Raw genomic sequence first — 22,459 nt, 5'->3', positions numbered from 1 at the left:
CTTTTGTCCGCACTGGAAATGCACAACTCAGACACAAGGAGCTCCAAATAGGACAGATATTTCAGTGATGGTATCACAAGCACTGAGGTATGACCCTGATGAAGAATTTGTATGGCTTATTTCACAACTACAGCAGGCTACGGGAATGTTCTGTAATAGAGGCAGCTACTAAGCTGAAAATTAGTCCACACCCTCAGAGAAGATTGCTCTAATCTACCTTCAAACTGGATACCTCTTACTTATGCTTCCACTAGCTTAGAAACCATTATTTTATTCTACTAAAGGTGGCACAAGCAGGTGTGAAACAAGTTTTCCCGGCATCCTTCCCCAACCGTGAACCCTCCCCTCCTTTTGCTCTTCCAGTCTTACATCTCCATGCTACCAGCAGGCATTCCCTGCCCACTCGCATACCGTGCTGCCAAGGCATCTCCCTCCTGGCTTGCAACACCCCTTGCTCTTCTGGGTCTGCACATGTATAAACCGAAGCACACACCCCTGCTAACAGGTCCCCGTCCTGTATTGCCACATACCTCTTGTTCCAAATCTGACCGCGAGACGAGACGCTGCCACTTGGTCCTTGCTCCTGCACTCCCCTGTCCCCAAATGGGCTCCTCCTGGAAATTATATCATGATGTAGAGGTCTGTAGTGGTTTCGTGATTTATGGGGTTTTCTTTTGTGCAGTGGGACCAGTATAAAGATTCTTCCATCAATTCCTTTTTAGCTAACTTTCAGCCCTCCCATTTAGTCCCAGTCTTAACAAGTCCAGGAGTTCTGAGAGGGGCTTTTGAGAGGCAGGCGCATGCGCATGCACACGTAGGGATGGATGTGTACAACTAAGGCACCGTAACCCTTCAGTAATGACCGCGTGGCGGCACCCACTTGAGAGCTGGGCGTTCCCAGGGGGTGCGCAGACGCTCTGCTCACAAGTCGAATTCCTCTTCTCTCTTTCTTGTCCTTAGTGCTTTTTTTCTTCATGGTATCCTCTCTCAGCAGGGTCACTCAGACCACAGCATTGCATAAAACCACTCTTGCCAGTCAGCAAAGCAGCTCTATGTCCCAGTGCGGAAGGCCCAGAGGAAAGGCTGACTCGCCACCGCAATGGAGCCCACACATCCCTATCCACTGTAACTCGGCTGGCGTATTAGAGCACAGTTATCTGGGGTTTAGCCTACATCTCTGTAGATTCTTCTTGTGCATGAGAAAAAACCCCGAAGAGGGAGGGGTAGGCCCCGGGATCCAGTGAGAAGCGCTGCAGGGAGGATGTCCAGGCTGCTAAAAGGTTCTCAAGCAAAAAAGTGAGACTTTCAAAAGCATCTTCGTGCTTGGCTTCCACTGATGTCAGCAGCAAACTGAAGGCCATGAGGATCCCACCTCCGTGTATGGGGCCAAAACTCTTTTCATGATTTGGCCCGATGCATTCAGGCTTCTGCAAGTAAGGTCTGGAGGTTTTGACAAAGACTTTTCCCGAGCCACACTTGAAGTAAAAATTAGGCAGAAACAAACCCAAATATTCGTTGAAGGCAAAACAAAGTCAGACTAAACCCTCGGTCATAGTCTGTATTCAGAGCATTTTATTATTTAAAAAAGTTACAAAACAAAGCTCACGGATTCCTTGTTAACTCTTGTTTTCTACAGAGTCATAAACAAGATTATAACAGACCAAAATGCTCCTGTGCAAATATCATCATCATAAATATACATGTTGTGTTATGTACACATAAGTTACCGTCAAATATTAACATTTAAACATCTCTCAATATAAATGGACTGCAACAAAAACGCAGCATTGTTTTAACCTTCTAAATAAATCGGATGCTTCGTCTGTGACACAAAAGAGTTATCAACCCCATTTCTTCTCTTTCCTCTAAGATAGTCTCATTTGAAATAGTCTGGGTTAAGTCTAAAAGCATCTCAGCAGCAGCATTCTGTACATTGTCCTCAAAATGCAACAGTAATAGGTTAAGGATGGAGGTGTCTGAGGAGCAAAGCTGTAATCAGAGCCACCTCTCGTTATTACATGCTCCGTCATCCTCGAGGCACCGTGACTGGTGGGAGCGCACGCTCCGTAGCCTCCACTGGAAATCTTTCCATTGAGAGCCAGGCTGACTTTTCTCTTGAGTACATTTGTGAAATGTAGATGGGCCTGTCTGAAGCCACGGGCTGATCTCCTCACAAGGGTTTAAAAGTTAAAAGCTATGAATAGGCTTTTATGAGGACACGACGACTGTCCCGGAGAGTGGAAGTACAGTTCTCCCCTCCCCAGATACTCATTAGGAACAAAAGAACATCGCACGATGCCTGAATCCAGGACACACGGATGGTTTAATAATGAACTTGTAACAGCTGGAGGAGGATTGCCAGGCTCAGCAGTGTGGCGTTCAGGTGCTCGCAGCTCGTGGATCCAGAACATGCCTGTTTGCAACCTTTCTGACGGCACCTGAGCATTTTCAGGTCTCCCGCTTCTCTGTGCACGCGAACACGTCCTTAGCTGTGCGGTTCCCCCTCCAAAGAGCTGTCTTTCGTGTACCTAAATCCATTAAGCACCACATCTGGGCAAAGCTCGGGCATTTCCACCTTGCTGGAGAGTGGCTGAAGATGCAGGTCACTGTTGTTGTCCGCAGCGACAGTCACTCCAGAAGGGTGAGTATGAGCGGAATCATCACCTTTTCCAGCTTCTTCTTGCACAACTCGGTAGTTTTCTAGGGTCAAGCTCACGCTGGGGATGGTAGGAGTGTGAGCTACTTTCAACGTCTTCTTTGACCTGAACCTTTGGTAGCAGAAGAGGAGGGACAAGACTAGCGTATCTATAAGCAGCTCAAACATTTCAACTACAGACAACACTGAGGATCCAAACCAGAGACTCCATTGGCTTCCCATGCTGGACAGAAGCAGATTCTCCTGTGGAAAGAATTAAAGGGTTGTGTTTATCAAACACAGCAGAGCTCCAGGAATGTGAAATTATTGCATATTGCCAGCAGGTCAGGTAGCTGCTGGCCATTTGGGGAGTAATTTTGTGTGACTGTGTAAGATGTGAAATTTTCGAGTCTCTTCCTTAAGCAGAATAACCCCACCCCACCTCGGGAGCCGTAAATAATCCTCCCTCCAACTACACAGAGCACACCATAACTAACAACAGGTAACAATGCTTTGAGCTGATGTTGTGCAACCTACTGAGAGCAGAGGAGACTCGTTCACAGACTGGTAGTTCAGTTGCTGGTAGAAGATGGTCACCTTGGCGATATCATTCCTGTGTGGGAGAAAGGGAGCAGTCAGCAACGGTGGGATGGCCACGTGGCATTCACCCGGTGGAAGGTACTGCTGGCATTCTCGTCTTGATTTTACATGCTGGTTGCGAGGCAATGGGTCTCACCGCTCACTCAAGCTTTCTTCTTCCTCAGGGTGTTTAACATGAGCTTGGAAAAAGTTTACAGCAGTGGCTGTCTTACAGTGTTGTGAGGAGAGACGGGAAATTTATTGGATGACCCTGTACCTTTTCCTCCTGTGCCCCCTTTCCAGGCTGACACCTACACATTCTGCAAGGATGAAGAGCTAACCCACGGTTTTAACAGAAGTACCTTCTCGCAGTGACTAACCTGTTGCTGGTGGAGTTATAGCCATTCTGATGCCTTAGAGCTTGGCGGATCCAGTCCTGCAGCAGAGCATATGTATGTTATTGGCAAGCCTGTCTTCTGAGTTTTTGTATGTTTAATATGTTGTAAACGTAGAGCTCATAAGCAATAAGATGGCTATTGCGAATAATAAAAACGGATATAATTGAGTTTATAATTGTGTTTATAACATACAGTGATAGCTATCAAGTAGTAGCTATATTTGCCAGAAGGGCAAGGAAATGCACTCTGATATTTTAGGTGTGTATAGTCTTAAATTCTGCCTTTAATGGCAACCCCACCAAATAATTTCCTCTTTTAAAATGTATTGGTTGTATTTACATCTACATTATCACCTATTTCACGTTAATTAATTACCTGGTCATACAGCCTGAACAGCCATTTACCTTTAGAACATGAGAAATGGCAAGAGGTCATCTATTGACTCACAAGTTTCCGCTGCATCCCTGCAGCACCTCACAAACAGTAATGAGTGAGCTGTTACACCACAACACCCACTGGAAGCAAAAAGTCAATAACGCCGGTCTGTAGGTGGGAACTAAGGCAGTGAGCGAAGTGCTTAAGGTCACCAGGAAGTTTGGATTAGAACTGGAACTGAATGTACCTCTCCAGCACCTCAGTCTGGCATCTTAACTACAGGGTCGTTCCCTTGGGTGCAGGTTTTGGACCAGTTCGCTTTATTTGCCACTTCCATTGCTGCTGCCTGAGTCATTGTTTTCACCCTTAACTTCAATGTTCCAACAGCCACAGTAAATACAGTATCCCCTCTAAACACAGCAGTTGTCCGTGTGGACTACCTGAGACTTCGCTGATGGCCATTTAGCTGTCCCAGCAGACACCTTGTACAGTGATTCCCTGATAAGATAAAAATGGAGATTATGATCACTATGACTCTTGGCACTTAAAAGGGACTATATGAAGGAGTTTAACAATGCTAACTACTTGCCCAAAGCAGAAGTTCTGGGGTCAGCTCTCGATAACCTTGGAAAAAGCTTTGTAAGCCAGCTTAGGAAATGAAAGCAGAGGCTGCCCGAAAACTGTTCGGAAATCTAGAACAGTTTCAAAATCCCGATAACTTTTCTATGATGCATTCAAAACCAAGATATTTGATATTTTGCATTAAAATTATGTCTTTCCATTTTGAAATTGACCCACAATAAAAACGGTGAGCCAAGAAAAGTAATATAGATTGAAAAATGACACAGTCAGTTTGGTTTGGGTTTAAAACATTTCAGCATGATTAAAACAATTTCCCCTCTCTGCTGTCATGCACACATAAAGTTCTTATTTAATTTGTCTAATGCTGTCATCTTTTTCCTTTCTCAGTATTGGGGTCAAACATCAGACTGAAATCTCTCGTTTGAAAACACCAAAATTCAGTCGCCCAGTTGGTCTGTAAATGTTCCACTAAGCTGCTGACTTTTCCACTGGGGTAATTTTTCCTCTGCAAGCTGGTGCTTACTGTGCTCTACTTTTGTGACCTACCGGCAAGGCTTGGGGCACTGGTCAAAACAATTCAGGTGATGATTCCTGAGCCTGTTGTACAGCTGGTAAAAGCAGTGACCTGGTGAAAGAAATGGGAGGAACACACTCAGACGTTTCCCCAGGAGATGGAAGACTACCAGATGGGAGGCTACCAAAACCTCTGCCCTCACTCGGCCGTCCCAAGCATGGAGCATGCTCTCAGAGAGACCTGTTTCTGGCTCACTCTCACTTTGGGATGGTTCCAGACGGCCGAGCTAATCACCTGTGTGCAACGCACGTGCCCTCCCTGTAAGGCTCTGCTGAGGATAGGCCAACCAGAAAACCAAGAGAAGTTATTCAAAGCTTTGTCTTACACCAATACCGGTAACATGAAAGAGCTTGACCCTATGTTAGTGTCCTTAATAAAGGGATGCTTGACAGCATCAAGATTTTTTATGTACTAACTTGATATCCATGCAAACACACAGAAAGGCGTCTGCCGTCTGGCTGGATTCAGTGATGTGAGGAAATAGCCTAAGCATGAAATAGGCAGAAAGTAGAAGGGCAGTAACCTAAGGAGTCATGGAACCAGCGACTATTGTAGGAAGGAGTTCCCCTCCGCCAAGGACAATACAGCCGTCGTTTGCCCTTACCCCATGCAGGCTGCTTATTGTAGTTACAGTATTCAGCACCGGGAGGCAGTGGGTAGTAGTAATAACCACAGCCACATTTTCGAACCATTATGTGCTGAAAGCAGGAATGCAAACAAGCCTGGAAAATAAAGAAGGCATAAAAGATCGGATAAGCCAGAAATTCTCATGCGCCCAAATCTGTTCAGTGAGTCTGTAGCAGGCAGCTGCTAGGAGGCAACGTACAGACTTTGTTGATGCAAAAAAAAACCCCAGCCATTACTAGAGCATGACGATGCAGAAGGTTTTCACTTTTCATTCCTTGGCTTTACCTCTGAAAACAGTATTGAACTCAGCAAGAAAGCATTTCCCCCAGCCCGCTGTTTCATTATGCCCAGTAACACCTCAGTTAAACAGCCCAAGCATCTAGAGCCAGGAGCAACTACTTACACAGATAAAGGCCCAATGGCCCAAGAAAGTCCTACCATAACAGTCCAGCTGCCTGGACTGGCTCACTGGCTGTTCTCTCTTGCGTTACAAGGAGGGAAGAGCCCCAGTGCCTGGGACTGAGCACCCCCACTCAGTAAAGCACATTCCAAGTTATCCTGTTAGTGAGTTTCTTTAAAGAGGAACACGGATCTCTCTTATCTCCAGCAATGAACCTGCTGATTTGCAGCTCTCTGGACAGTAAGGTATGACTTGTTTACTATTCATCCACCCTGAATAAGCTGGGGCCTCGGCCAGCCGCTCTGACAATACCTGCAGGGTGTAGGAGTTGTTGTACAGGAGTTTAACATTCACATCATGGCCATTAGTCGTGCATTTCCCATAATTGCCACCCAGGCGATTCACCTCATCCTGTGGACACGGAAAAGAGGCCTGAGTGATTAGGAGCTTTAATTGGACCTAGCCATCACCATCTAAACTTAACTGGATGGAGCATCATATAAAGGACAGGAAGTGTAGAAAGACATGTGAGCAGCCAAGCTGTACCTTGCTAAAAACCCTGTACAGTAACAGGGCAAGGTAGGGGAGTGCACGGGGTCAGCCAGTGTCCAGCTGACAAGCAGTAACTCATCTTGGCAAAATTACTAAATCACTTCTGAATGTTGGTTCTCATCCTAGTGCACACATGCAGCCCCCTGCGTAGAGCCGGAACAAGATAAAAGAGGTGGAAGAGCCTCAGTGTAAAACAAATCAGGCCCCAATTTATTGGGGACCAAAAGGTCACTTGCACATATGGAATAATTTTGTTTTACCCACGGGAACCTGAGCGCAGTGAAGGGAGAAAAAGGGCTTGCATAAATACACACGCTCAGCCAAGAACTGACCACGAGAGCCCCACGAGCCCGTTGTACATCAGTCACGGTGTTCAGCTCCTCACAAATTCTGCAAACGGAAGGAAAAGCAACAACGCTCTTGAGCAAGTGGCTGACCTGCTGAATGCCTATGGTGGTTGCGATGCCTGGTCTGATGTCGAAGCCTTCATGCTCAAGGAACGGCGTCTGATTGTGGTTGTGTATCATCACTTTCACACCTGCTACTGTAGACAAGAGTGGGATGTGATCCTTCTGCTCTGCTCTTAGGATAAGGGAAAGCCCTGTAAACCAAAGAAAAGGGAAGCAAGTAATAACTTATTTGGGGCCAAAATAGGACCACCACCACGTCTTGAATTCTCAGCGCTGATCAAAGTGCTGTTTTTAGCTCACAGAAGAGCCATTCTTTTTCCCTGGTGAGTGGTCAGGTAGCAATTGCACCAGCCTACTCCAAAACTGTAATAATATTCTGCTTGAAAACTAAAATAATATTCTGCTTGCTATAAGTTAAGATATGGCTGATATGGCTATCATATACATGTGGCTAGTGAAGCAAGCAAATACAGTATATCATTTGTGCCACCAGACCAGAAGGGAGGGCTATATGTCAGTAAGCCGTGTATAGAAGACATATATTTAATCCATAGCCAAATTATATTAACTTTAGCTCTCCTTCCCACCCTTTGCCACATGACATACCGTAAGGAACTCCTGGTTTTGTAGCTGTCCAAAAAGGGTCTGTTCCCTTGCTGTTAAAAGTATAGCAGCTTCCAAAGACTGGGTGGTGAAAGTGAACGTAGTCACTGAAATCAAGAGGGATTTTGATGGATTTTAATTCTGAGTGTAGCAATACCTTTACTTCTATGTAGGATGTGTTTTGTTTGTGTGTATGTACAGGAAAAAGGTTGTCAACTCACTGGAGACAAGGAACAAAATCAGGTGTGCAGGGATTCACTGCTCAGCCAAGGTTACAGCCAGAGCAGCAAACATAGGAGGCAAATTCAGAGCTCTGACTTGCTTTTCCTTCCACCAAGTAGACTAAATTTTTCCCTGCTTTTTCCAACAACCAGATTAAAGTTCTGTGCTCTAATCAATAGGAGAAACACCAATTCTATGCTCTAATCAATAGAAGAAATAGATTCTCTCTTTCCTTGTTTTCTTAAAAATTATACTGCTTATTATGATCATGCTGAACTTCCCTGGCCAGGTCCGCCTGCACATCCCACCAGTTTATAAGAGCTCTTAAGAAGAGCTGGATGAACACATGTACAAAAGTGACGATGCTCACCATCAAGTGCACAGATGGAGATATATTACATGAAAGCATCAGAAACACTAAGTGCAGAAGAACGTAAGAGTCGGTTGCCTCAAGGAAAGATAAGATAGGACTTATCTCACAAAATTATCTACAAGAAGCTTTGTAGACCGCTCTCCTCTTTGCTGAAAGTGCTTAGAAAAACACTTAAGTTTGCCTTCTGCTTATTCTGTCTCACAGATGAGTGCACTGCTGTTAACTCTGCTCAAGTCATCAGCAGAAAACAAGTAGGCCAGCAAATAGCTCATGGCTGCCTGAGGCACAGCATTGTCTTGGGTGGTGTATATCAGTTTCGTTTGGAAAAGCTTCCAGCAGTGGAGCCCGCAGGCATGCAGGAAAAAGAAGGTACAGCTTTGCCTTTGGCATGTGCAGCGTACCAGCTGAGTACGAGTGCAGCTCAGCCCTTTGCCTCTAGGGACAACAGGATGCAAAAAGACCTTCGAACCCTTTTGGCATTAACTGAGTCCTCCTGGCATAGTAGTTGAGAACAATCTTTGTGCTCCAGGGCCAAGTACTACAGCAGAGTTGTGGGAGCCTTCTTCCCCTTCTCTCCTCCCTTTTCATTGTTACAGCAAAAAGAGACCCCACTTTTAGCCACTGGACACCTGAGGATTCGTGCGCCTCTCCTCCTATGCGGATAGACATGAATCATTTACGATTCAATACAGTCAATGCATTCTTGCACCAGTAAAGGTTTAATTGCTGCTGAATTTCTCTTAGGCTTCTCTGACACCCTGAGACACTAACTCACAGTCACGGAGGTAAGTCATGGCAGAAGGGTAATTTCTAGGTTCCTAGCCCCATGTTCTGATCATGAGAGGCTGTTCTTTCTTTCAGGCATATCCCCCACGAGGCCTAAGCCTGGCAGTTTGCCATGAGGTGCAGTGCCTGCACTGCCTGAAAGTGTAGGCTCAGCTTCAGTCTCCCCAGTCCTTGAGTTCTGCTGAAATCACAATTAGCATTTCAAGAAGTAACATACCCAGGTCTGCAGGGCTCCCCGTCATACTGACAGGAATAGACCATATCTTCTATTTGCTCTTCATGATCAGAAATGTTGATTATAACTGGCAGCTGGGACATGATATTCATGTAGTGAAACCTGTACCATTCAAGAATTGCATCCATCCCAGACGAATAGGTCTTGTAGAAGCAATTCCCACCTGTGGCATTGCACTGGAAGAAGAGAGGGAGCCATTCAGCACAGCCAGGACATGACAGCCGAAGGGTAACGGAAATCGGGGGTAAAGGCAATACTGGGTACAGGGCCAAGGGGAACCTCTGCTTTTCCAGAAAGTGAAGTCTCTGATCATTTTAGTTATCACAGAATCATGGAATGGCTGAGGTTGGAAGGGACCTCTGGAAGTCGTCTTGTTACACGCTAAGCACCTTCTCTCCTTGAAGCTGAATTAGGTGGGTTACTTCCTCTCAGCTGAATGAGTGCAGGGGAGAAGAGGAAGAAGAGAGCAGACAAGCAAACTCAAGTACCCTGGGAGAAGGAAGGACAGGGCTGGTGGCAGTTCTCTACAACCCATGAATCACGAACCAAGTTCTGAGATGCTTTCCTTGTTCTTACTCAGGCCTTAGGTAAACAGTGACAGATTCTGGTGAAAATGTGCCTGGTGAAGGACTTCAGGGTAGGGCAGGATGATAATAATCAGGCAAAAATTGCTGGCCTTTCAAGCCACATCAATCTCTCTCTCATCGTGCTTCTGCTCTTATATTTATGCTAACCCTCTTTTTGATAGGAAGAATCTGAAGCACGCGCATTCTCGCCAAAGTCACAGATACACATTTATTGTATTCACCCTCTTGATTTGTTATTGCTGTCTTTTGTTTTATTTGCAACATTTCTAGTGCCCCCAGCACCACAGCATTTAGACACCGAGGGAATCCTCACATGTTGTTTCTCTGTTATTTCTAGGCTCACTTGCTAAGTCTAGATGGTTTGTACTGTTTTAGAAAGAGGTACAACGATTCCCATAGGCAGCTGCTGCCATTCTCTACTGAATTTGTCACTACGAGAGGGACTTTACAGGTGGGTGGGCTGTGTAAGACCATTGAACCATTGCTATTGTTTCAATTCACAGGAATCCAGGCAATCAGCGTAAACTGTTAGAGGAGGGGATGGGCTCTCCTGAAATATTCTCCAAGCTGTCATCGCGCAGCACTGAAACTAATTTTTTTTTTCACTCATTTTTTTGAATGTACCTTGTGAGATCTTTGTCAGGGCCCTGAGTGCACTGATAAGCCTTAAGGGCCCTGAGCAGCCTCACCTGGGGCTCCCACCACACCCTCTGCCCATGGGCCCAGGAGCTCATTTAAGCTCAGTTCAGAGCCTTTAGTCCCTCTTCGGGCTGTGCTGTAGGGCTGCTGCTGTGCTCCTGCCTCACTGCGGACCCTGTTGACCGAGTGAGTTAACTTCATGGCCTGATCTTGAACCTGCCTTATTGCCACAAGCTCGCCTGACGAGCTGGACTCGGTTGGACGTGGACACCATCCGTGCGCTGTCCCTGCTTGCTCAGGTACTGTGGGATGGGGCCCTGGCCCGCGCTGCGGGCAAGCTCCCCCTCTGTCCCCTGGGAGCAGCCAGTCCTCGCTGCTTGTGTCTGTAGCCAGGTTAAAGTCTCAGAGAAGACAGGCACTTACCAGCCTGAAGCCCACGCTGGAATGCTTCTTCCCTGACCTGTTACTGTGGTCAGACATTCTCAAGAGTGAGAAGTTTTGGCTCAGCTTGAAGCTAGATCTGCTGAGATTTCCTATGCTTGATAAGTCTCTTACGTGGATGTTTTTCTCATTCATGTGGAATAAGCTGGCTGATGTGTTGATGCCATATAAAAAAGCGATAGATTCTTCTGCCATGTGATCCAATTGAACCAAATGTTCGCTAACCAGTTCAAATCTGCAAGGAACAGAAATATTAGCTATTTGTGAATATCCATGTTTCTATTAGACAAAACCGCCTTATTTTATGTGCCTTCCCAGTATCTGTGGAAAGGGTACTCTCCTGGTCTCTGCAGACCTTGATGTCTGTGTGAGAAAACCCAGCAATTAGGGTGCCTATGCTTAGCATACGTAACTTTAATTTATTAGGAGCTCCAGCAGCTGAATTTCCAGTCGCTGGATCCTGCACTGAAAGCCTCAGAACCTGTAGCCATGCAACGTCAGCGGCACAAACTGGCCTTCCTGCCAGCCAATTACATAATTATTCTGAGAAAATTACATAATTCCTTTACTATGTAATTTGAAGCTTCTCACTTGCCACTACTGTGTGAACCTTGTTTGACAAGCAGGGCCACAAACTTCCACAGAAGTTATATTGTTTTCTTAAAGCCATTCTGCAGTACAAAAAACCAAGCAGAATCAGCTCCAGCCCGCATCATTCCAGAGACTGAGACCTTAGTTCCGAATGAATACACACAGTAGCCATGTTTTTCAGGGAAAGGCTGTTTTTATCAGAGCACAAAATCAGTTAGCAGCTTAAACCAAGTCACAAGGTAGAGTTCCCTCTATCCCGACTCAGTGCATGAAATAAACTGCTACATACTGTTGCACAATCCCCAGCAAGATCTTATCTTAAAGCCAGTTTGGAAATAACGATAGGCCCTTTCCACCCCTGTAAGGCAGAGAGACCTTCCTCTGCCTTCAGCCTCTCTCAGGCTGCAGGGATAAGGTTGCTGGCTCTTCCTGAACCCTTGTGACTCTGAAGGCATGACTACAGCCCAGGGGAAAGCACCAGTTACCTGTACGGGTCCAGATTGCAGATGGTAATGGCTGGAAACATCTTGGGCTCTGAATGCATTGACATGGTCAGGACAACAGGGTAGGCCCAATACTGGCTGAACATGAGGGCGAATTGCCAGTATAACATGCCAAAGCTGGCGAGTAAAAGCAGAGTCCAAAAAGCTGTTTTCATCCTGTTGCTGTCTGAGCATACGAGGCGGATGGTGCCATGGATTGTTGTGTTCTTACAGAAGAACTCAAACATATCCTTGAAGGAATCGTAAAACTCAATTAAGCCTTCTTTCCTCTCTTCTTCTCTTGCCACTTCCTGCTCCATCCTCTAAGTCTATTTCTGTTCAATAAAGAAACAAAACAAACAAAAAAATAGAGATCTTATTAGCCTTTTAGAAAGACCACGGTCAATCTATGGACTCTTTCAAACAGGGCACCAATGAGTTTGCTGTTAGCAAAAGCTGGAAATAACCATGAGCTGAGGCTCATCTGTCTTCCCAGAGTTTGGACACCAGAAAGTAGCAAAGCCAAATGTTCTGTGTACAACTGCTGAAGTAACTTGAGGCATTTTACCCCACTTACACTATGACTTCTCTGTTAGTATGGATATGCAAAGTTGAAGTGACTAATACACACGGTGCTAAGTCTGCAGCCAAAGGGGTGTGTAGTTCTTTCTAAGAACACTAAGGACCAACACTTAATTCTGAAACACTGTGTCACTGTGCATTAATACACATCTGTAACTAATTAATTATTATGAGTGTATTGTTAGTGAACCATGCTGGCCTATAGGCCTGAAACAAGGCTGGCTCAGAACTAGCAATATGGCTTCATCCTTATGTCAAGGAATCGGGATAAATCCAACTTTCAAGTGAACGAAAGGGACAAACTAGGATATGGTTTATATTTTTGTGTATGATCTCCCATTCTGAAGAATGGAGGTAAAAAGGATTAATTTCTGCCATCCCTGAAACACAGCCGCTTCCAAGATGAAATATAGTAGGTGTTTCATAGTTCAGATGAGCAGAAACAGGTATTTAGGAAAGGAAGTGAAGAAAAATACTGCCTCAGCTGAAACCACAGAGGGGATTAACTAAATTAGGATGTGGATAAAGCATTGCAGATGCTACTTAAAATGCTCTTGGGTTGTTTCTGAAAACCACAGAAATCGTAATTACTGCTATTAACAGAAATTTTGCCACCTATCTCTTACAGAAATAGTTTCTTCCAGGAACCTAAAAAACCTTCTCATTCTCTGTTTTACAGAAGTGAAAAGGAAGCATAGAAACTGAAAATCACCCAAGAGTGGCATAACTGGAAATCAAAATCCATATCTCCTTTCTCACAGTAAGTAAAACATCTACCGTGCCACTCTAGATCATTTCAGGCCGATGCTGATGAAAGTGTGAATGGTATTTATGCTCATATGTTTTAGCCAGCACAGATCCAGGACATCTTCCTAAGTTTTAGTACCAGTTTGGGACATTGAACTAATGTTGACATACTTCCACTTACTGAACATGACATCAAGTCCTGTAATATGAGAGTTTCCAACATTACAGCACTCCGTGAATCACCCCACCTATTATGCTATTAAGAGAAGTTTACGGAGTACACCACTGTGGTCCAACCTTAACTCCAAATAAAAAAATCTTACAAATACAGTAACAGAGTTTGAAGGTAAGACAGGGAGCGCACAAATTAATAAAGAATCGTTGCGAGTGGGCTACGTGATAACTAATAACTAGCTAATGAAAGCTCAGGCCCGTTACTGAGTTATGGGCCTCAAAGTGTGTGGCGGAGGCTCATTCTGAGGTGCCGGTGCAGTTACCGCAGCTCAGCTGATACACGCCAGTGCCCTGGCCTGCGGTGCCTTCATCCTCAGCCAGACCTCTCCCTTTTAAAACATGGCTTTATTTCAAACATCCTTGGAATAGGGCACTTTATGTGGAGTGATCTCTTAGGGATACAAGCGGCTAAGACAGTCTCTTCGGTGCACCCTGCCATGTCAGAAAGATGAGGAATAATCCTTAAGCAGCGAAGAGCATTCCCAAAGCCATATACCACATTAGCTTTAAAATAGCCCACAAAAGTGTATTATCTGACAAGGAAACCCAGTTTATCACAAGTTATTTTCCCCAAAGACCATAACGCACACCATGCTTGTATTTTCTAAGATACTGTTTAACAATACAAAATTAATACAATACAAAATTAAAGCATATGCACCTCCTTTATATTTTTATAATTAAACATGACAAATTACTTTTCAAATTTCGTAGATAAACTCACCATTGAACAAATACAGGATGTCCAAGCAAATGAAATACTAAAAAAAGGTCACAAACAATTAGAAGAAAATGTGTGATAAAGAACTGAAGTGGGAAATCAGCAATTCCACTTTTGCTTCAAGGAAATGCTGTTTTCCTACAGTGCATCTATAGTTAAAGTGTTAGTCCCACACGGAGCCAGAGTACTCTGAAGCACTGGTTACAAATTTTATCAGCCAGCCTTATGGCCGAAGGCTCACACCTGAATGCTTCTTCAGTCAAAAAAGGACTATCTGAGGCAAACTCTGGAAACGAATCCATGGCAGTCTTGCTACCCCCCGTCGTTATACATTTTTTCCACATAAAACTCTTACGCTAAACTGTATGTTCAACCTTTATCTTAGTTCTTTCTCATTTTATTTAGATAAGAATAAATGAAAATAAGCCTGCAGGGTATGTTAAGAAATAGATTGAATGAGTCCTGAAATATTTATGGTGTTTTAAGATAGAAATAAAAATTGTGAGAGATTAAAACAGGAAAATTTAATTTGTTACTGCTGTATTAATCTCGCTGGTCAGCCCTGCTCTAATGAGAAAAAGTAGAATAAAAGGTAACAGATTCCAAAAGTGAATGCTAAATCAAATCTGTCAAATGCACTTTTTCTATGTATAATTTTTAATAACCCCCCCCCACTTGTAGACATTCAAACCATGGCTTTCAGAGACAATCCACAGTTTTCAGACATTTTGACCGGGCTTTTAAGGCTATGGCTAGTTAGTTCATACCACTTGAATCTGCATTCTTAACATAACTGGAATGAAAAAGCATATGATAATTCAAAAAAAAAACCCAGAGGGAATCTTTCAAAATGCACATGTGTGCTGGTAACAGAACAACCTCTCTCCACTGGTTTCCCAGATGAGCCTACCACTAATTTATTTAACATAGCAATTGCAGTCAGGGACTTAACAAAACATGTAACAGCAGCAGTGACCAGTTGCCTGTCTTGTCTGTGGTAAGTGCCTGGAGAGCGGCTGCAGGTTATAAGAAAGTCAAAGGAAGTTATACACCAGTGGCAAACAAGTATATGTTCATGTATTATGACGGTAACTCAATGCACAACCATACTCAAGTTACACATGAATGTCATGTAGTCCAATATTTAACCACGTGTATAGGCATCTATATCTACATATCAATCATGCATATAAACAGAAATACACAGTAAAACAGCTAAGACCAAATTGCAAAACACCCCACTGTACCTTGGCAGAAAGTCTATCTTTGTGTGTTTAGAGTAGCCACTAAACTCAGCCTTCGGCTTTATGCTGAACAGAAGACAAGTCTTGGTCCCAAGCTTTCGGCTTTCCTTTTCTAACTGAGGACAGGCTGGGAGCTGTCCAGCCTATATGGATCAAATTGATGACATCAAAAGGGGCAGGACTTAAGAAACAGATCATGGAAATTATTCAAAGCATGATCCAGGGAACAATAGGAAGTGAATGAACTGGACAAACAAGTTAACATTAAGGTTACACTTGAGTTAAAGTTGGTTTGAGTGGTGGTGGTGTGTTGTTTTTTTCCCCCCCCAATGGCTTGAATAGCTTTTTAGCCGTAATTTCTACAAATACATAGGGACGTAACCATGGATCCTGTAAGGTTCTTTCTGCTCTGAACTTTCCCATCAAGGAACTAGCCTTCTGCCTTTTCGTGGTTTCTGGAGGCTTGCATGATCACTAGTAATTGAAGCCATTAAGGTTTCCACAGGTGTGCTTGAGGAATTGCATACCTCAGTGTAATCTGAAATGATCAGCTACTCAGTCTAAGGCACACGTGGCAGTGGATTTCCTCCTGCTTCTCCAAGAATATTGCTCATCTGTAGTGGGCTATCCCCTACCCATTAAGAATGAGACTGGAATAGACTGAATCAACCACGATATTCAATTTAAATCAGAACACCCTGGTTTTGTAATACTGCTTAGTTAAGACTTGCAAAAGTCTGCATAAGTAACGCAGAAGTAGATTGAGAGTTGTGGGACTGCTAAAACACAAGCACCTCGGATTGCTTGCATAATTAGTACTGAAATCTGCCCAGTTTGAAAACAGCTCTGCAATGGTTTTGCAAGAAGATTGTTATATGACAATATTAATACTCTGGATATGGCTAATGTTTAGAGCTCTGAATCAGACAGCGGAGCTCCTGCCTGCCTTTCAAAATTGGCTGGAACTGGATTTTCTATTACGTTGGAAGTTGCAAAATACTGTCATTTGCAAAGATAACTGACATTTCTTGTGAAATTGAACTCAAAAAGAAGGGAGAAAAGAAAAAGATCAGGGGAAACGCGCTCTTCTGATTTTGACTGATTTAAATCCTGCTTACATTTTTAACAATTGCTTTGTGCTGGATTTTGTTTTAATAAAACGAAACATGTAGAACGCTCACCTCAAATTTTAAAAATATTATTCCAAAAAATGTGAATCCTATTAAACAGCAGCTATTAATGTGTTTTACCCCTCTTTGCCTTCGATATATAAAGGAAATGTTACAAAAAATACTTGGAAAATGTTTTAAAATTTAAAAGAAGCCAGTATTTTGGGGTGTAAAAATTACACTTTTGATTAAAAAAATAAATCCAGTTGGCTCTTGAATGAACAGCTACAGCAGAGCCACTTGTCACTGATCGATGAAGAGGCAAGTAGTTAAATTCTCATTGAAAAAAACTCAGAACACTGAAAACCTAATTCTGTCACGTCCATATATTTGTCCCCCACCCTTCCTTCTCTCTTCATTTTCTATTGCGCAATAGAAAATGGCATCAATAAATCCTTGACAATGAAATTATTGCACAATGAACAAACACAAGACAAATTTTGTTGCTTCATTATGGCTGCAGGCCTCAGCGCAGAGATTCTCTGGCACCACATCAGAACAATGCCTTCTGAGCCAGCCATGAATTTTTCCTGCAGGAAATGGAGAAGAACTGGATATGCAGACAACGCTGTCCCTCAAGCAAGATGCCATTTCTGTCTGCACTTGCTCATTTGTCATCCTGTATCCTGAACTAGGAGGAGAGGGGAAGAGAACTCTTTTGCTCGTTAAAAAGTTGATGTTTCTTTCAAAATACAGAAGGAGATTATGGCGATGACGTTCATGAGAAAGTCCTTTAGGGTTGCAAAAAGGCTATGCTATAATTATTTTCAGTGGGGCGGAAAATGTTTTGGTGCTCGTAGTACTGCGGTGGAGAGAAGTATATTGCACGCCCTGTACAGCAGCAGCAAACATCAATGGCTGAATACACCCTCTGGCCATGTTATGCTCTACACGGAAGGATGCCTCCCACACTGTAGGTTTTCAAACCCCTTTCCCTGAATTGCAATTTGTTCCCCAGCTGAGATTAATAGAATCGCGTCCCATTTAGCTGATGAAGACAGTACAGGTAAACAAAATAAAGGAATTCTGTCCTTTTGCTTTTAAGCTTTTACACTGCTGTCCCATATTAAAGAAACTGTCCTATCTCCACTCTTGACCCTTGGCTCTACACTAGCCTCGGCTGCGGTGCACACTCAGCATGGATGGTAATACGCTTCTCACCTATTTGATAGACTGCTGAAAGGGAAATGAAAATCAGACTGTACAAACATGCCTTTGAATACGTTCCTGTTGTAGTATCAGCACTGGCTCAGAGCAACAGAAGGGAGGTACAAAGAGCGTCCTGCAGGCAGAGAGAAGAAACTTTGGCTGCTTCACACGGGCAAAAGAGTGAGTGAATTAACGTTCCTTGTGGAGTGCACTCGGGAAAATCTACTACCAGACAATCATTTTTTTAATCCTTGAATATTTCCTTACAGCTGGTGCATGTAAAATCATTTTGCTCCCTATAGAGCAACCCTCTCTCATAACACTGACTTTATTAGGGACAAAGCAGATGAACCGCACGGACAGCGTTCAGCATGTAGAACATTGTGTGCTGCGCCTTATTACACCTGCTGCTGTTACAGGCTTGAGTGAGAGAGATTAAACTGGAGAAGCCTAGTGATGATCTCTAGCTAGTCCCTCTTGCTGTGACTGGCTAGTCCTCTAGAGCTCAAATATTAATATTTTGCCCAACAGAATTTTAAATGCCCGAAATAGGAGGTGCCACAGTGTCTGGACTTCTTGTGAGAACGCTGAGTTGCAGTGAGGTGAGTCTGACCAGACAGATAAGAGTGCTTTTCCTAATCACATAAATCACACTCTGTTTGGCTTACAGAGCAACAAGAGAGGACACTTTACCTACTCCTTCATAAACACTTTCACAATTGGTTGAAAATTGCTTGCACTGAGAGGCCTAAAACAAATTAGCAAACTGAAATGACACATCAAAATCCCCCCCACTTCTACCAGCTTTCCCTGCTGCCATACCACACTGCAAACTTCACCGTAATTTGTTGTCCACTGACCGCACAAACCCTTTCAGTTATTAACTTTCTCCCTTGTTGCATATTTTCATACTATCGCGCGCTCTCACACTTCAGCGTTTCATTGCTTTCTATTATTCTTCAACTCGCCTGTGTCTGGCAGAGATTCCCCACTTTTTTTTCCTATATTCTTCAGTTTGTGACCTCAGAAAAGCAGCCTTTGGCATCCACTTCCTCTGGCAGCGGAAGGGATACGGAGCAGATCCTGTACCCTCCTGCCTTCAGCAGGCTTTGCAGATCTACAGTTTAATCTTGCTTTTTAGCAAATCTTGCTTTACTCACGTCACTTGTTCCTGCATGAATGGCGTTTATTCTCCTGGAATGCTCCAGGTTACTCTGTCAAACCATCTTCCCACATTTTCTCTCATTACACAGGACACAGCATACCAACCCAGTTTTCCTCTCTCAGAAATCAGCACGACTTGTCTCCTCTGGTTTTGTGGAAACTCCCTTACAGTGCTTTCTTCACGGCCACTGGATGAGCCAGTCTATTCCTCCTCCCACTCAAAGGCAAACAAACTTCTACGGGCAACTGTAGAAAAAGGAAACTCCCAGTGTTTCCCTTTTGCGTTTGTTGGCTGGCTGTGCTGTGTATGGACTTGAACTGGCATGAATCAGGCTCTGCCGCCTGTATTTTTTCCCAGTTCTTACTAGCCAGAACCACTTTGTCATCTTTTCAAAGCAGAACACAGAATTGTTTCTCTGGTGTCCTACTGGAGGAAGGAGCAGAACTCAGAGGTATTATGGAAGTGCTGACAGCTTGTTCAGTCCCATGCAAGAGGCAGAACAAAGGCAGTCCCTGCCCTAGAGAGCTTCCAAACGTTGCTAAAGGTCTCCTTTTGATCCCGCCCCAAGTGTTCCTGAACTGACTCTGATTTTCAGGTGTTTTCCTCTTCTCCTGGAATTCTGTGTCGAGGCTCTGTTCACCAGAAGTTCTTCTAGGAATCCCAACATTCATTGCTTTGCTTGTGTGATGCTTTGAGCTGTGGCTGAGGGGATCTATATCTTGAAGCCTCAGTGAGCTCTGCCTGCAGAAATAAGATAGCATTGGTGTACCTCAGTGTCCTTTTGCACTGGTTTGCATCTAGCCAAAGCAGCTTCAAATGCTGCAAAGGCTGCCAAACCTGTTCAAGTAAGTAGGTAAGCACTCCTTCACTTGTGCTGAGCTCCCTCGTGCTCTGGTTTGATCACCAACAGTGCCTGAGTTAGCAAGGCTAAAGCTAGCTGGCACATCCTTACAAAACCCAGAAATCACAGCAATGAGCACATGCATATTCTGCTAGTCACCGGCCATTGAAATATTCCTTAATTACACCCCTTGTTATGATGAGGCCCCACGTAACCCCTGCTTTTCATTAAGCCTCCACCAGAGGCGCATAGGTTTAGAAATGCAGCCTCAGTAGCAAAATCCAGCTTGCTTCCAGTATGACCAAGCATTCATTTCCACTCACTCACCTTTCTGAGTAAGATGTCTGTAGCTGCTCCTGTCATCCCTCTGGGATAACACCTGCTTTTTTCGTTTCTCTTCCTGTTCTCTGTTCTTGTTTCTTTAGTCACAGGCCTTCATAGATGCTGTTCCACCTGCTGAGGCCTGTGAACCCCTCAGCCAATTTCAAAGATTCACAGGCTGCTGAAATCCTGCTTGCTAGTAGATTTTTTTTCTATCCTACTCCAGCTCAGATGCAGTATTTGTAGGAATGCTGATGCAGTTAGGAATGGTAGAGGTTGGAGAACATCAGTAAAAGCTGCTTGCTCTCTGGACATGCAAGATGCAACCATCCTGGAGTCACAGATACCATAACTCCATCATAAATGAAGGCCAAATCTCCCCACGCAGTTGTCCAAAATCCTGGAGAAAGCAGTTGATGGAACTTCAGGCTCCTATCTTCTGGCAATAGGCAAGCAGATCTCCCCTGGTGATTCCTACTCCTCTTGGTACCCAGGAGAGAGAATGCAACGCTTGCTAGCAATTCACTGGGGCTAATCAATCCAGTAACTTCAGGCTTTCCTATTGGCAACTAGAACAGACGTCAACAAGAGGAAGAGGCACTACAGTATGGCAGCTAGGAAGGAGGGGAATGAAGAAACCAGGAACAAACTGCGCAGGGCAAAACAGTCATTAGCAAATCAGTAACTGAAACTAGCTATTATAGAAGTGTCTTTGTCAGCTGTCATACCTCTTTAGATGGATGCTTTTTGGGGTAAATTCAGGTGCAATCCTATGTTTTCCATCAACAACCTCTGAAGGATTCCTTCCCCTCCTCATAGAACAGCTCTATCTATGCCTGAGTTGGTAATTGCAAAGTCATAGCCCCAACGGCAAACGTACAAACAGCCCTGTACAGGCCAGCAGTGCTGAAAACTTTTTTAAAAGCACAGTAATAGTCCTCCAAATGCAGGTAAACCCTCAGGGAAGCATTGTGGCTGGAGAGAAGACCCGGCTTAGAAAAAGGAGATAATTTTGTAAACTTTAAATGATGCCAAAGGCAATCTAAAATGCTAGGCTGATGTAAGGGTTGCACAGGTGACTTATTTTTGATTTGTTCCGACTTCCAGAAGATTATCTGGGAGAACCATGAATGTCTCTGTACTCTGTATCTGTTTGCTCTGATATTTGGGATGTGCTTATGCACATGGAAAGCACCGTACTTAGCCGTTAAGCCCTGAGATTTGCTATTAATCACTTAGTTTTTTCTTTTTTTTTCATGCGCAGGAAAGCTTCACTAGCCAATCAAAAAATAGAAATGCTGCCACATGATTTCCACCACCTGTACCTCACCATGAGTAATGTGGAGTAAATAGTGCACCTGAACAGCACAAATATTCCTGGTCTGACCTGTCTGTTCAGCGCTAACAGAAACCCTCCACAGGAGTCCCCAAGCAACCCCCAAAAGTTAGATTAGGAATGGTTTGTAACCAAAAGGAGCTAAACTGGCCTAGTGATGTTTTCTTACTGAATTTACCCCATCAGCATCACATAAACCCCAAATAAATGCAGAAGTCTACAAACTCTTCCCAACTGTTTGTTCAAAGTCTATGTCCTGTTTGTTGGGGGGGGTTCCCTGCTTGCCAAGGAGGTTTTGTCCAGTCTCTAGCACATTTCAAAAAAACTAAAATACCTAAATGCAACAAGATGATATTTCCTTTCCAACAGAGTCGCAAAAGCAATGACAATATATACAAAACTTTGCACATGGACAAGGGTAGAGTCTGACACAACATGGACAAAGAAATACCAACTTGAAAGCCTTAAACTCTTGAACTTTCCTCTTCTCTTGCTGTGCAATCTTGGGCAAATCTTTCTGCCTCTCTCTGTTGCTTCATCTCTGAAACAGGCATAATGACACTTTGCAGCATTGTTGAGAGGGTTAATTGGTGTTTGTATAAAGCTTTGGTGATGTAAGCTGCCATGTAAGCATGACGATGACTGTTGCTTTGATACTGCTTGTTAATTGCAACAGGATGGGTTGTTGTCATGCTACAGTACTTAAAAATATGTTTTTAAGATGTATTTCTAGATCTCATCTGATATTTTAAGATGACCAGTACTTCTGTATTAGACAAAGAGGTGACAGAATTCTTTGTGCACTTAACAATCCTGCAGGTACTTTCTAACAACGTTCAAGGGGTGCTCGCCTACATCA

The 22,459-nt window shown here is 43.8% G+C and overlaps 1 protein-coding gene across 6 annotated transcripts; it reads right to left on the bottom strand.

Moving 5' to 3' along the window:
- Positions 1–1,519: 1,519 nt before the first annotated feature.
- On the bottom strand, positions 1,520–20,806 carry SCNN1D (sodium channel epithelial 1 subunit delta). Of its 6 annotated transcripts, XM_075114231.1 has the most exons (14): positions 20,271–20,806; positions 19,207–19,843; positions 12,095–12,426; positions 11,001–11,253; positions 9,334–9,527; positions 7,739–7,842; positions 7,160–7,323; positions 6,483–6,581; positions 5,748–5,865; positions 5,116–5,194; positions 4,428–4,485; positions 3,595–3,650; positions 3,173–3,248; positions 1,520–2,899 (listed from the first exon to the last, which is right to left on the bottom strand). In XM_075114231.1, exons 3-14 carry the CDS (start codon positions 12,409–12,411, stop codon positions 2,486–2,488), a joined length of 1,932 nt encoding a protein of 643 aa, XP_074970332.1. In that variant the 5' UTR covers positions 12,412–12,426; positions 19,207–19,843; positions 20,271–20,806; the 3' UTR covers positions 1,520–2,485. The 6 variants fall into 6 exon arrangements, with proteins under 6 accessions (XP_074970332.1, XP_074970335.1, XP_074970331.1 ...); XM_075114234.1 differs by lacking the exon at positions 20,271–20,806 and having other exon boundaries at positions 7,160–7,266; positions 19,207–19,715; XM_075114230.1 differs by lacking the exon at positions 20,271–20,806 and having other exon boundaries at positions 19,098–19,256.
- Positions 20,807–22,459: the final 1,653 nt, after the last annotated feature.

This window comes from Phalacrocorax aristotelis, chromosome 19, assembly GCF_949628215.1.
Source record: "Phalacrocorax aristotelis chromosome 19, bGulAri2.1, whole genome shotgun sequence".
Classification (NCBI taxonomy): Eukaryota; Metazoa; Chordata; class Aves; order Suliformes; family Phalacrocoracidae; genus Phalacrocorax; species Phalacrocorax aristotelis.
The sequence above is the reverse complement of the archived record's forward strand: the minus strand, read 5'-3'. Positions and strand labels throughout refer to the sequence as shown.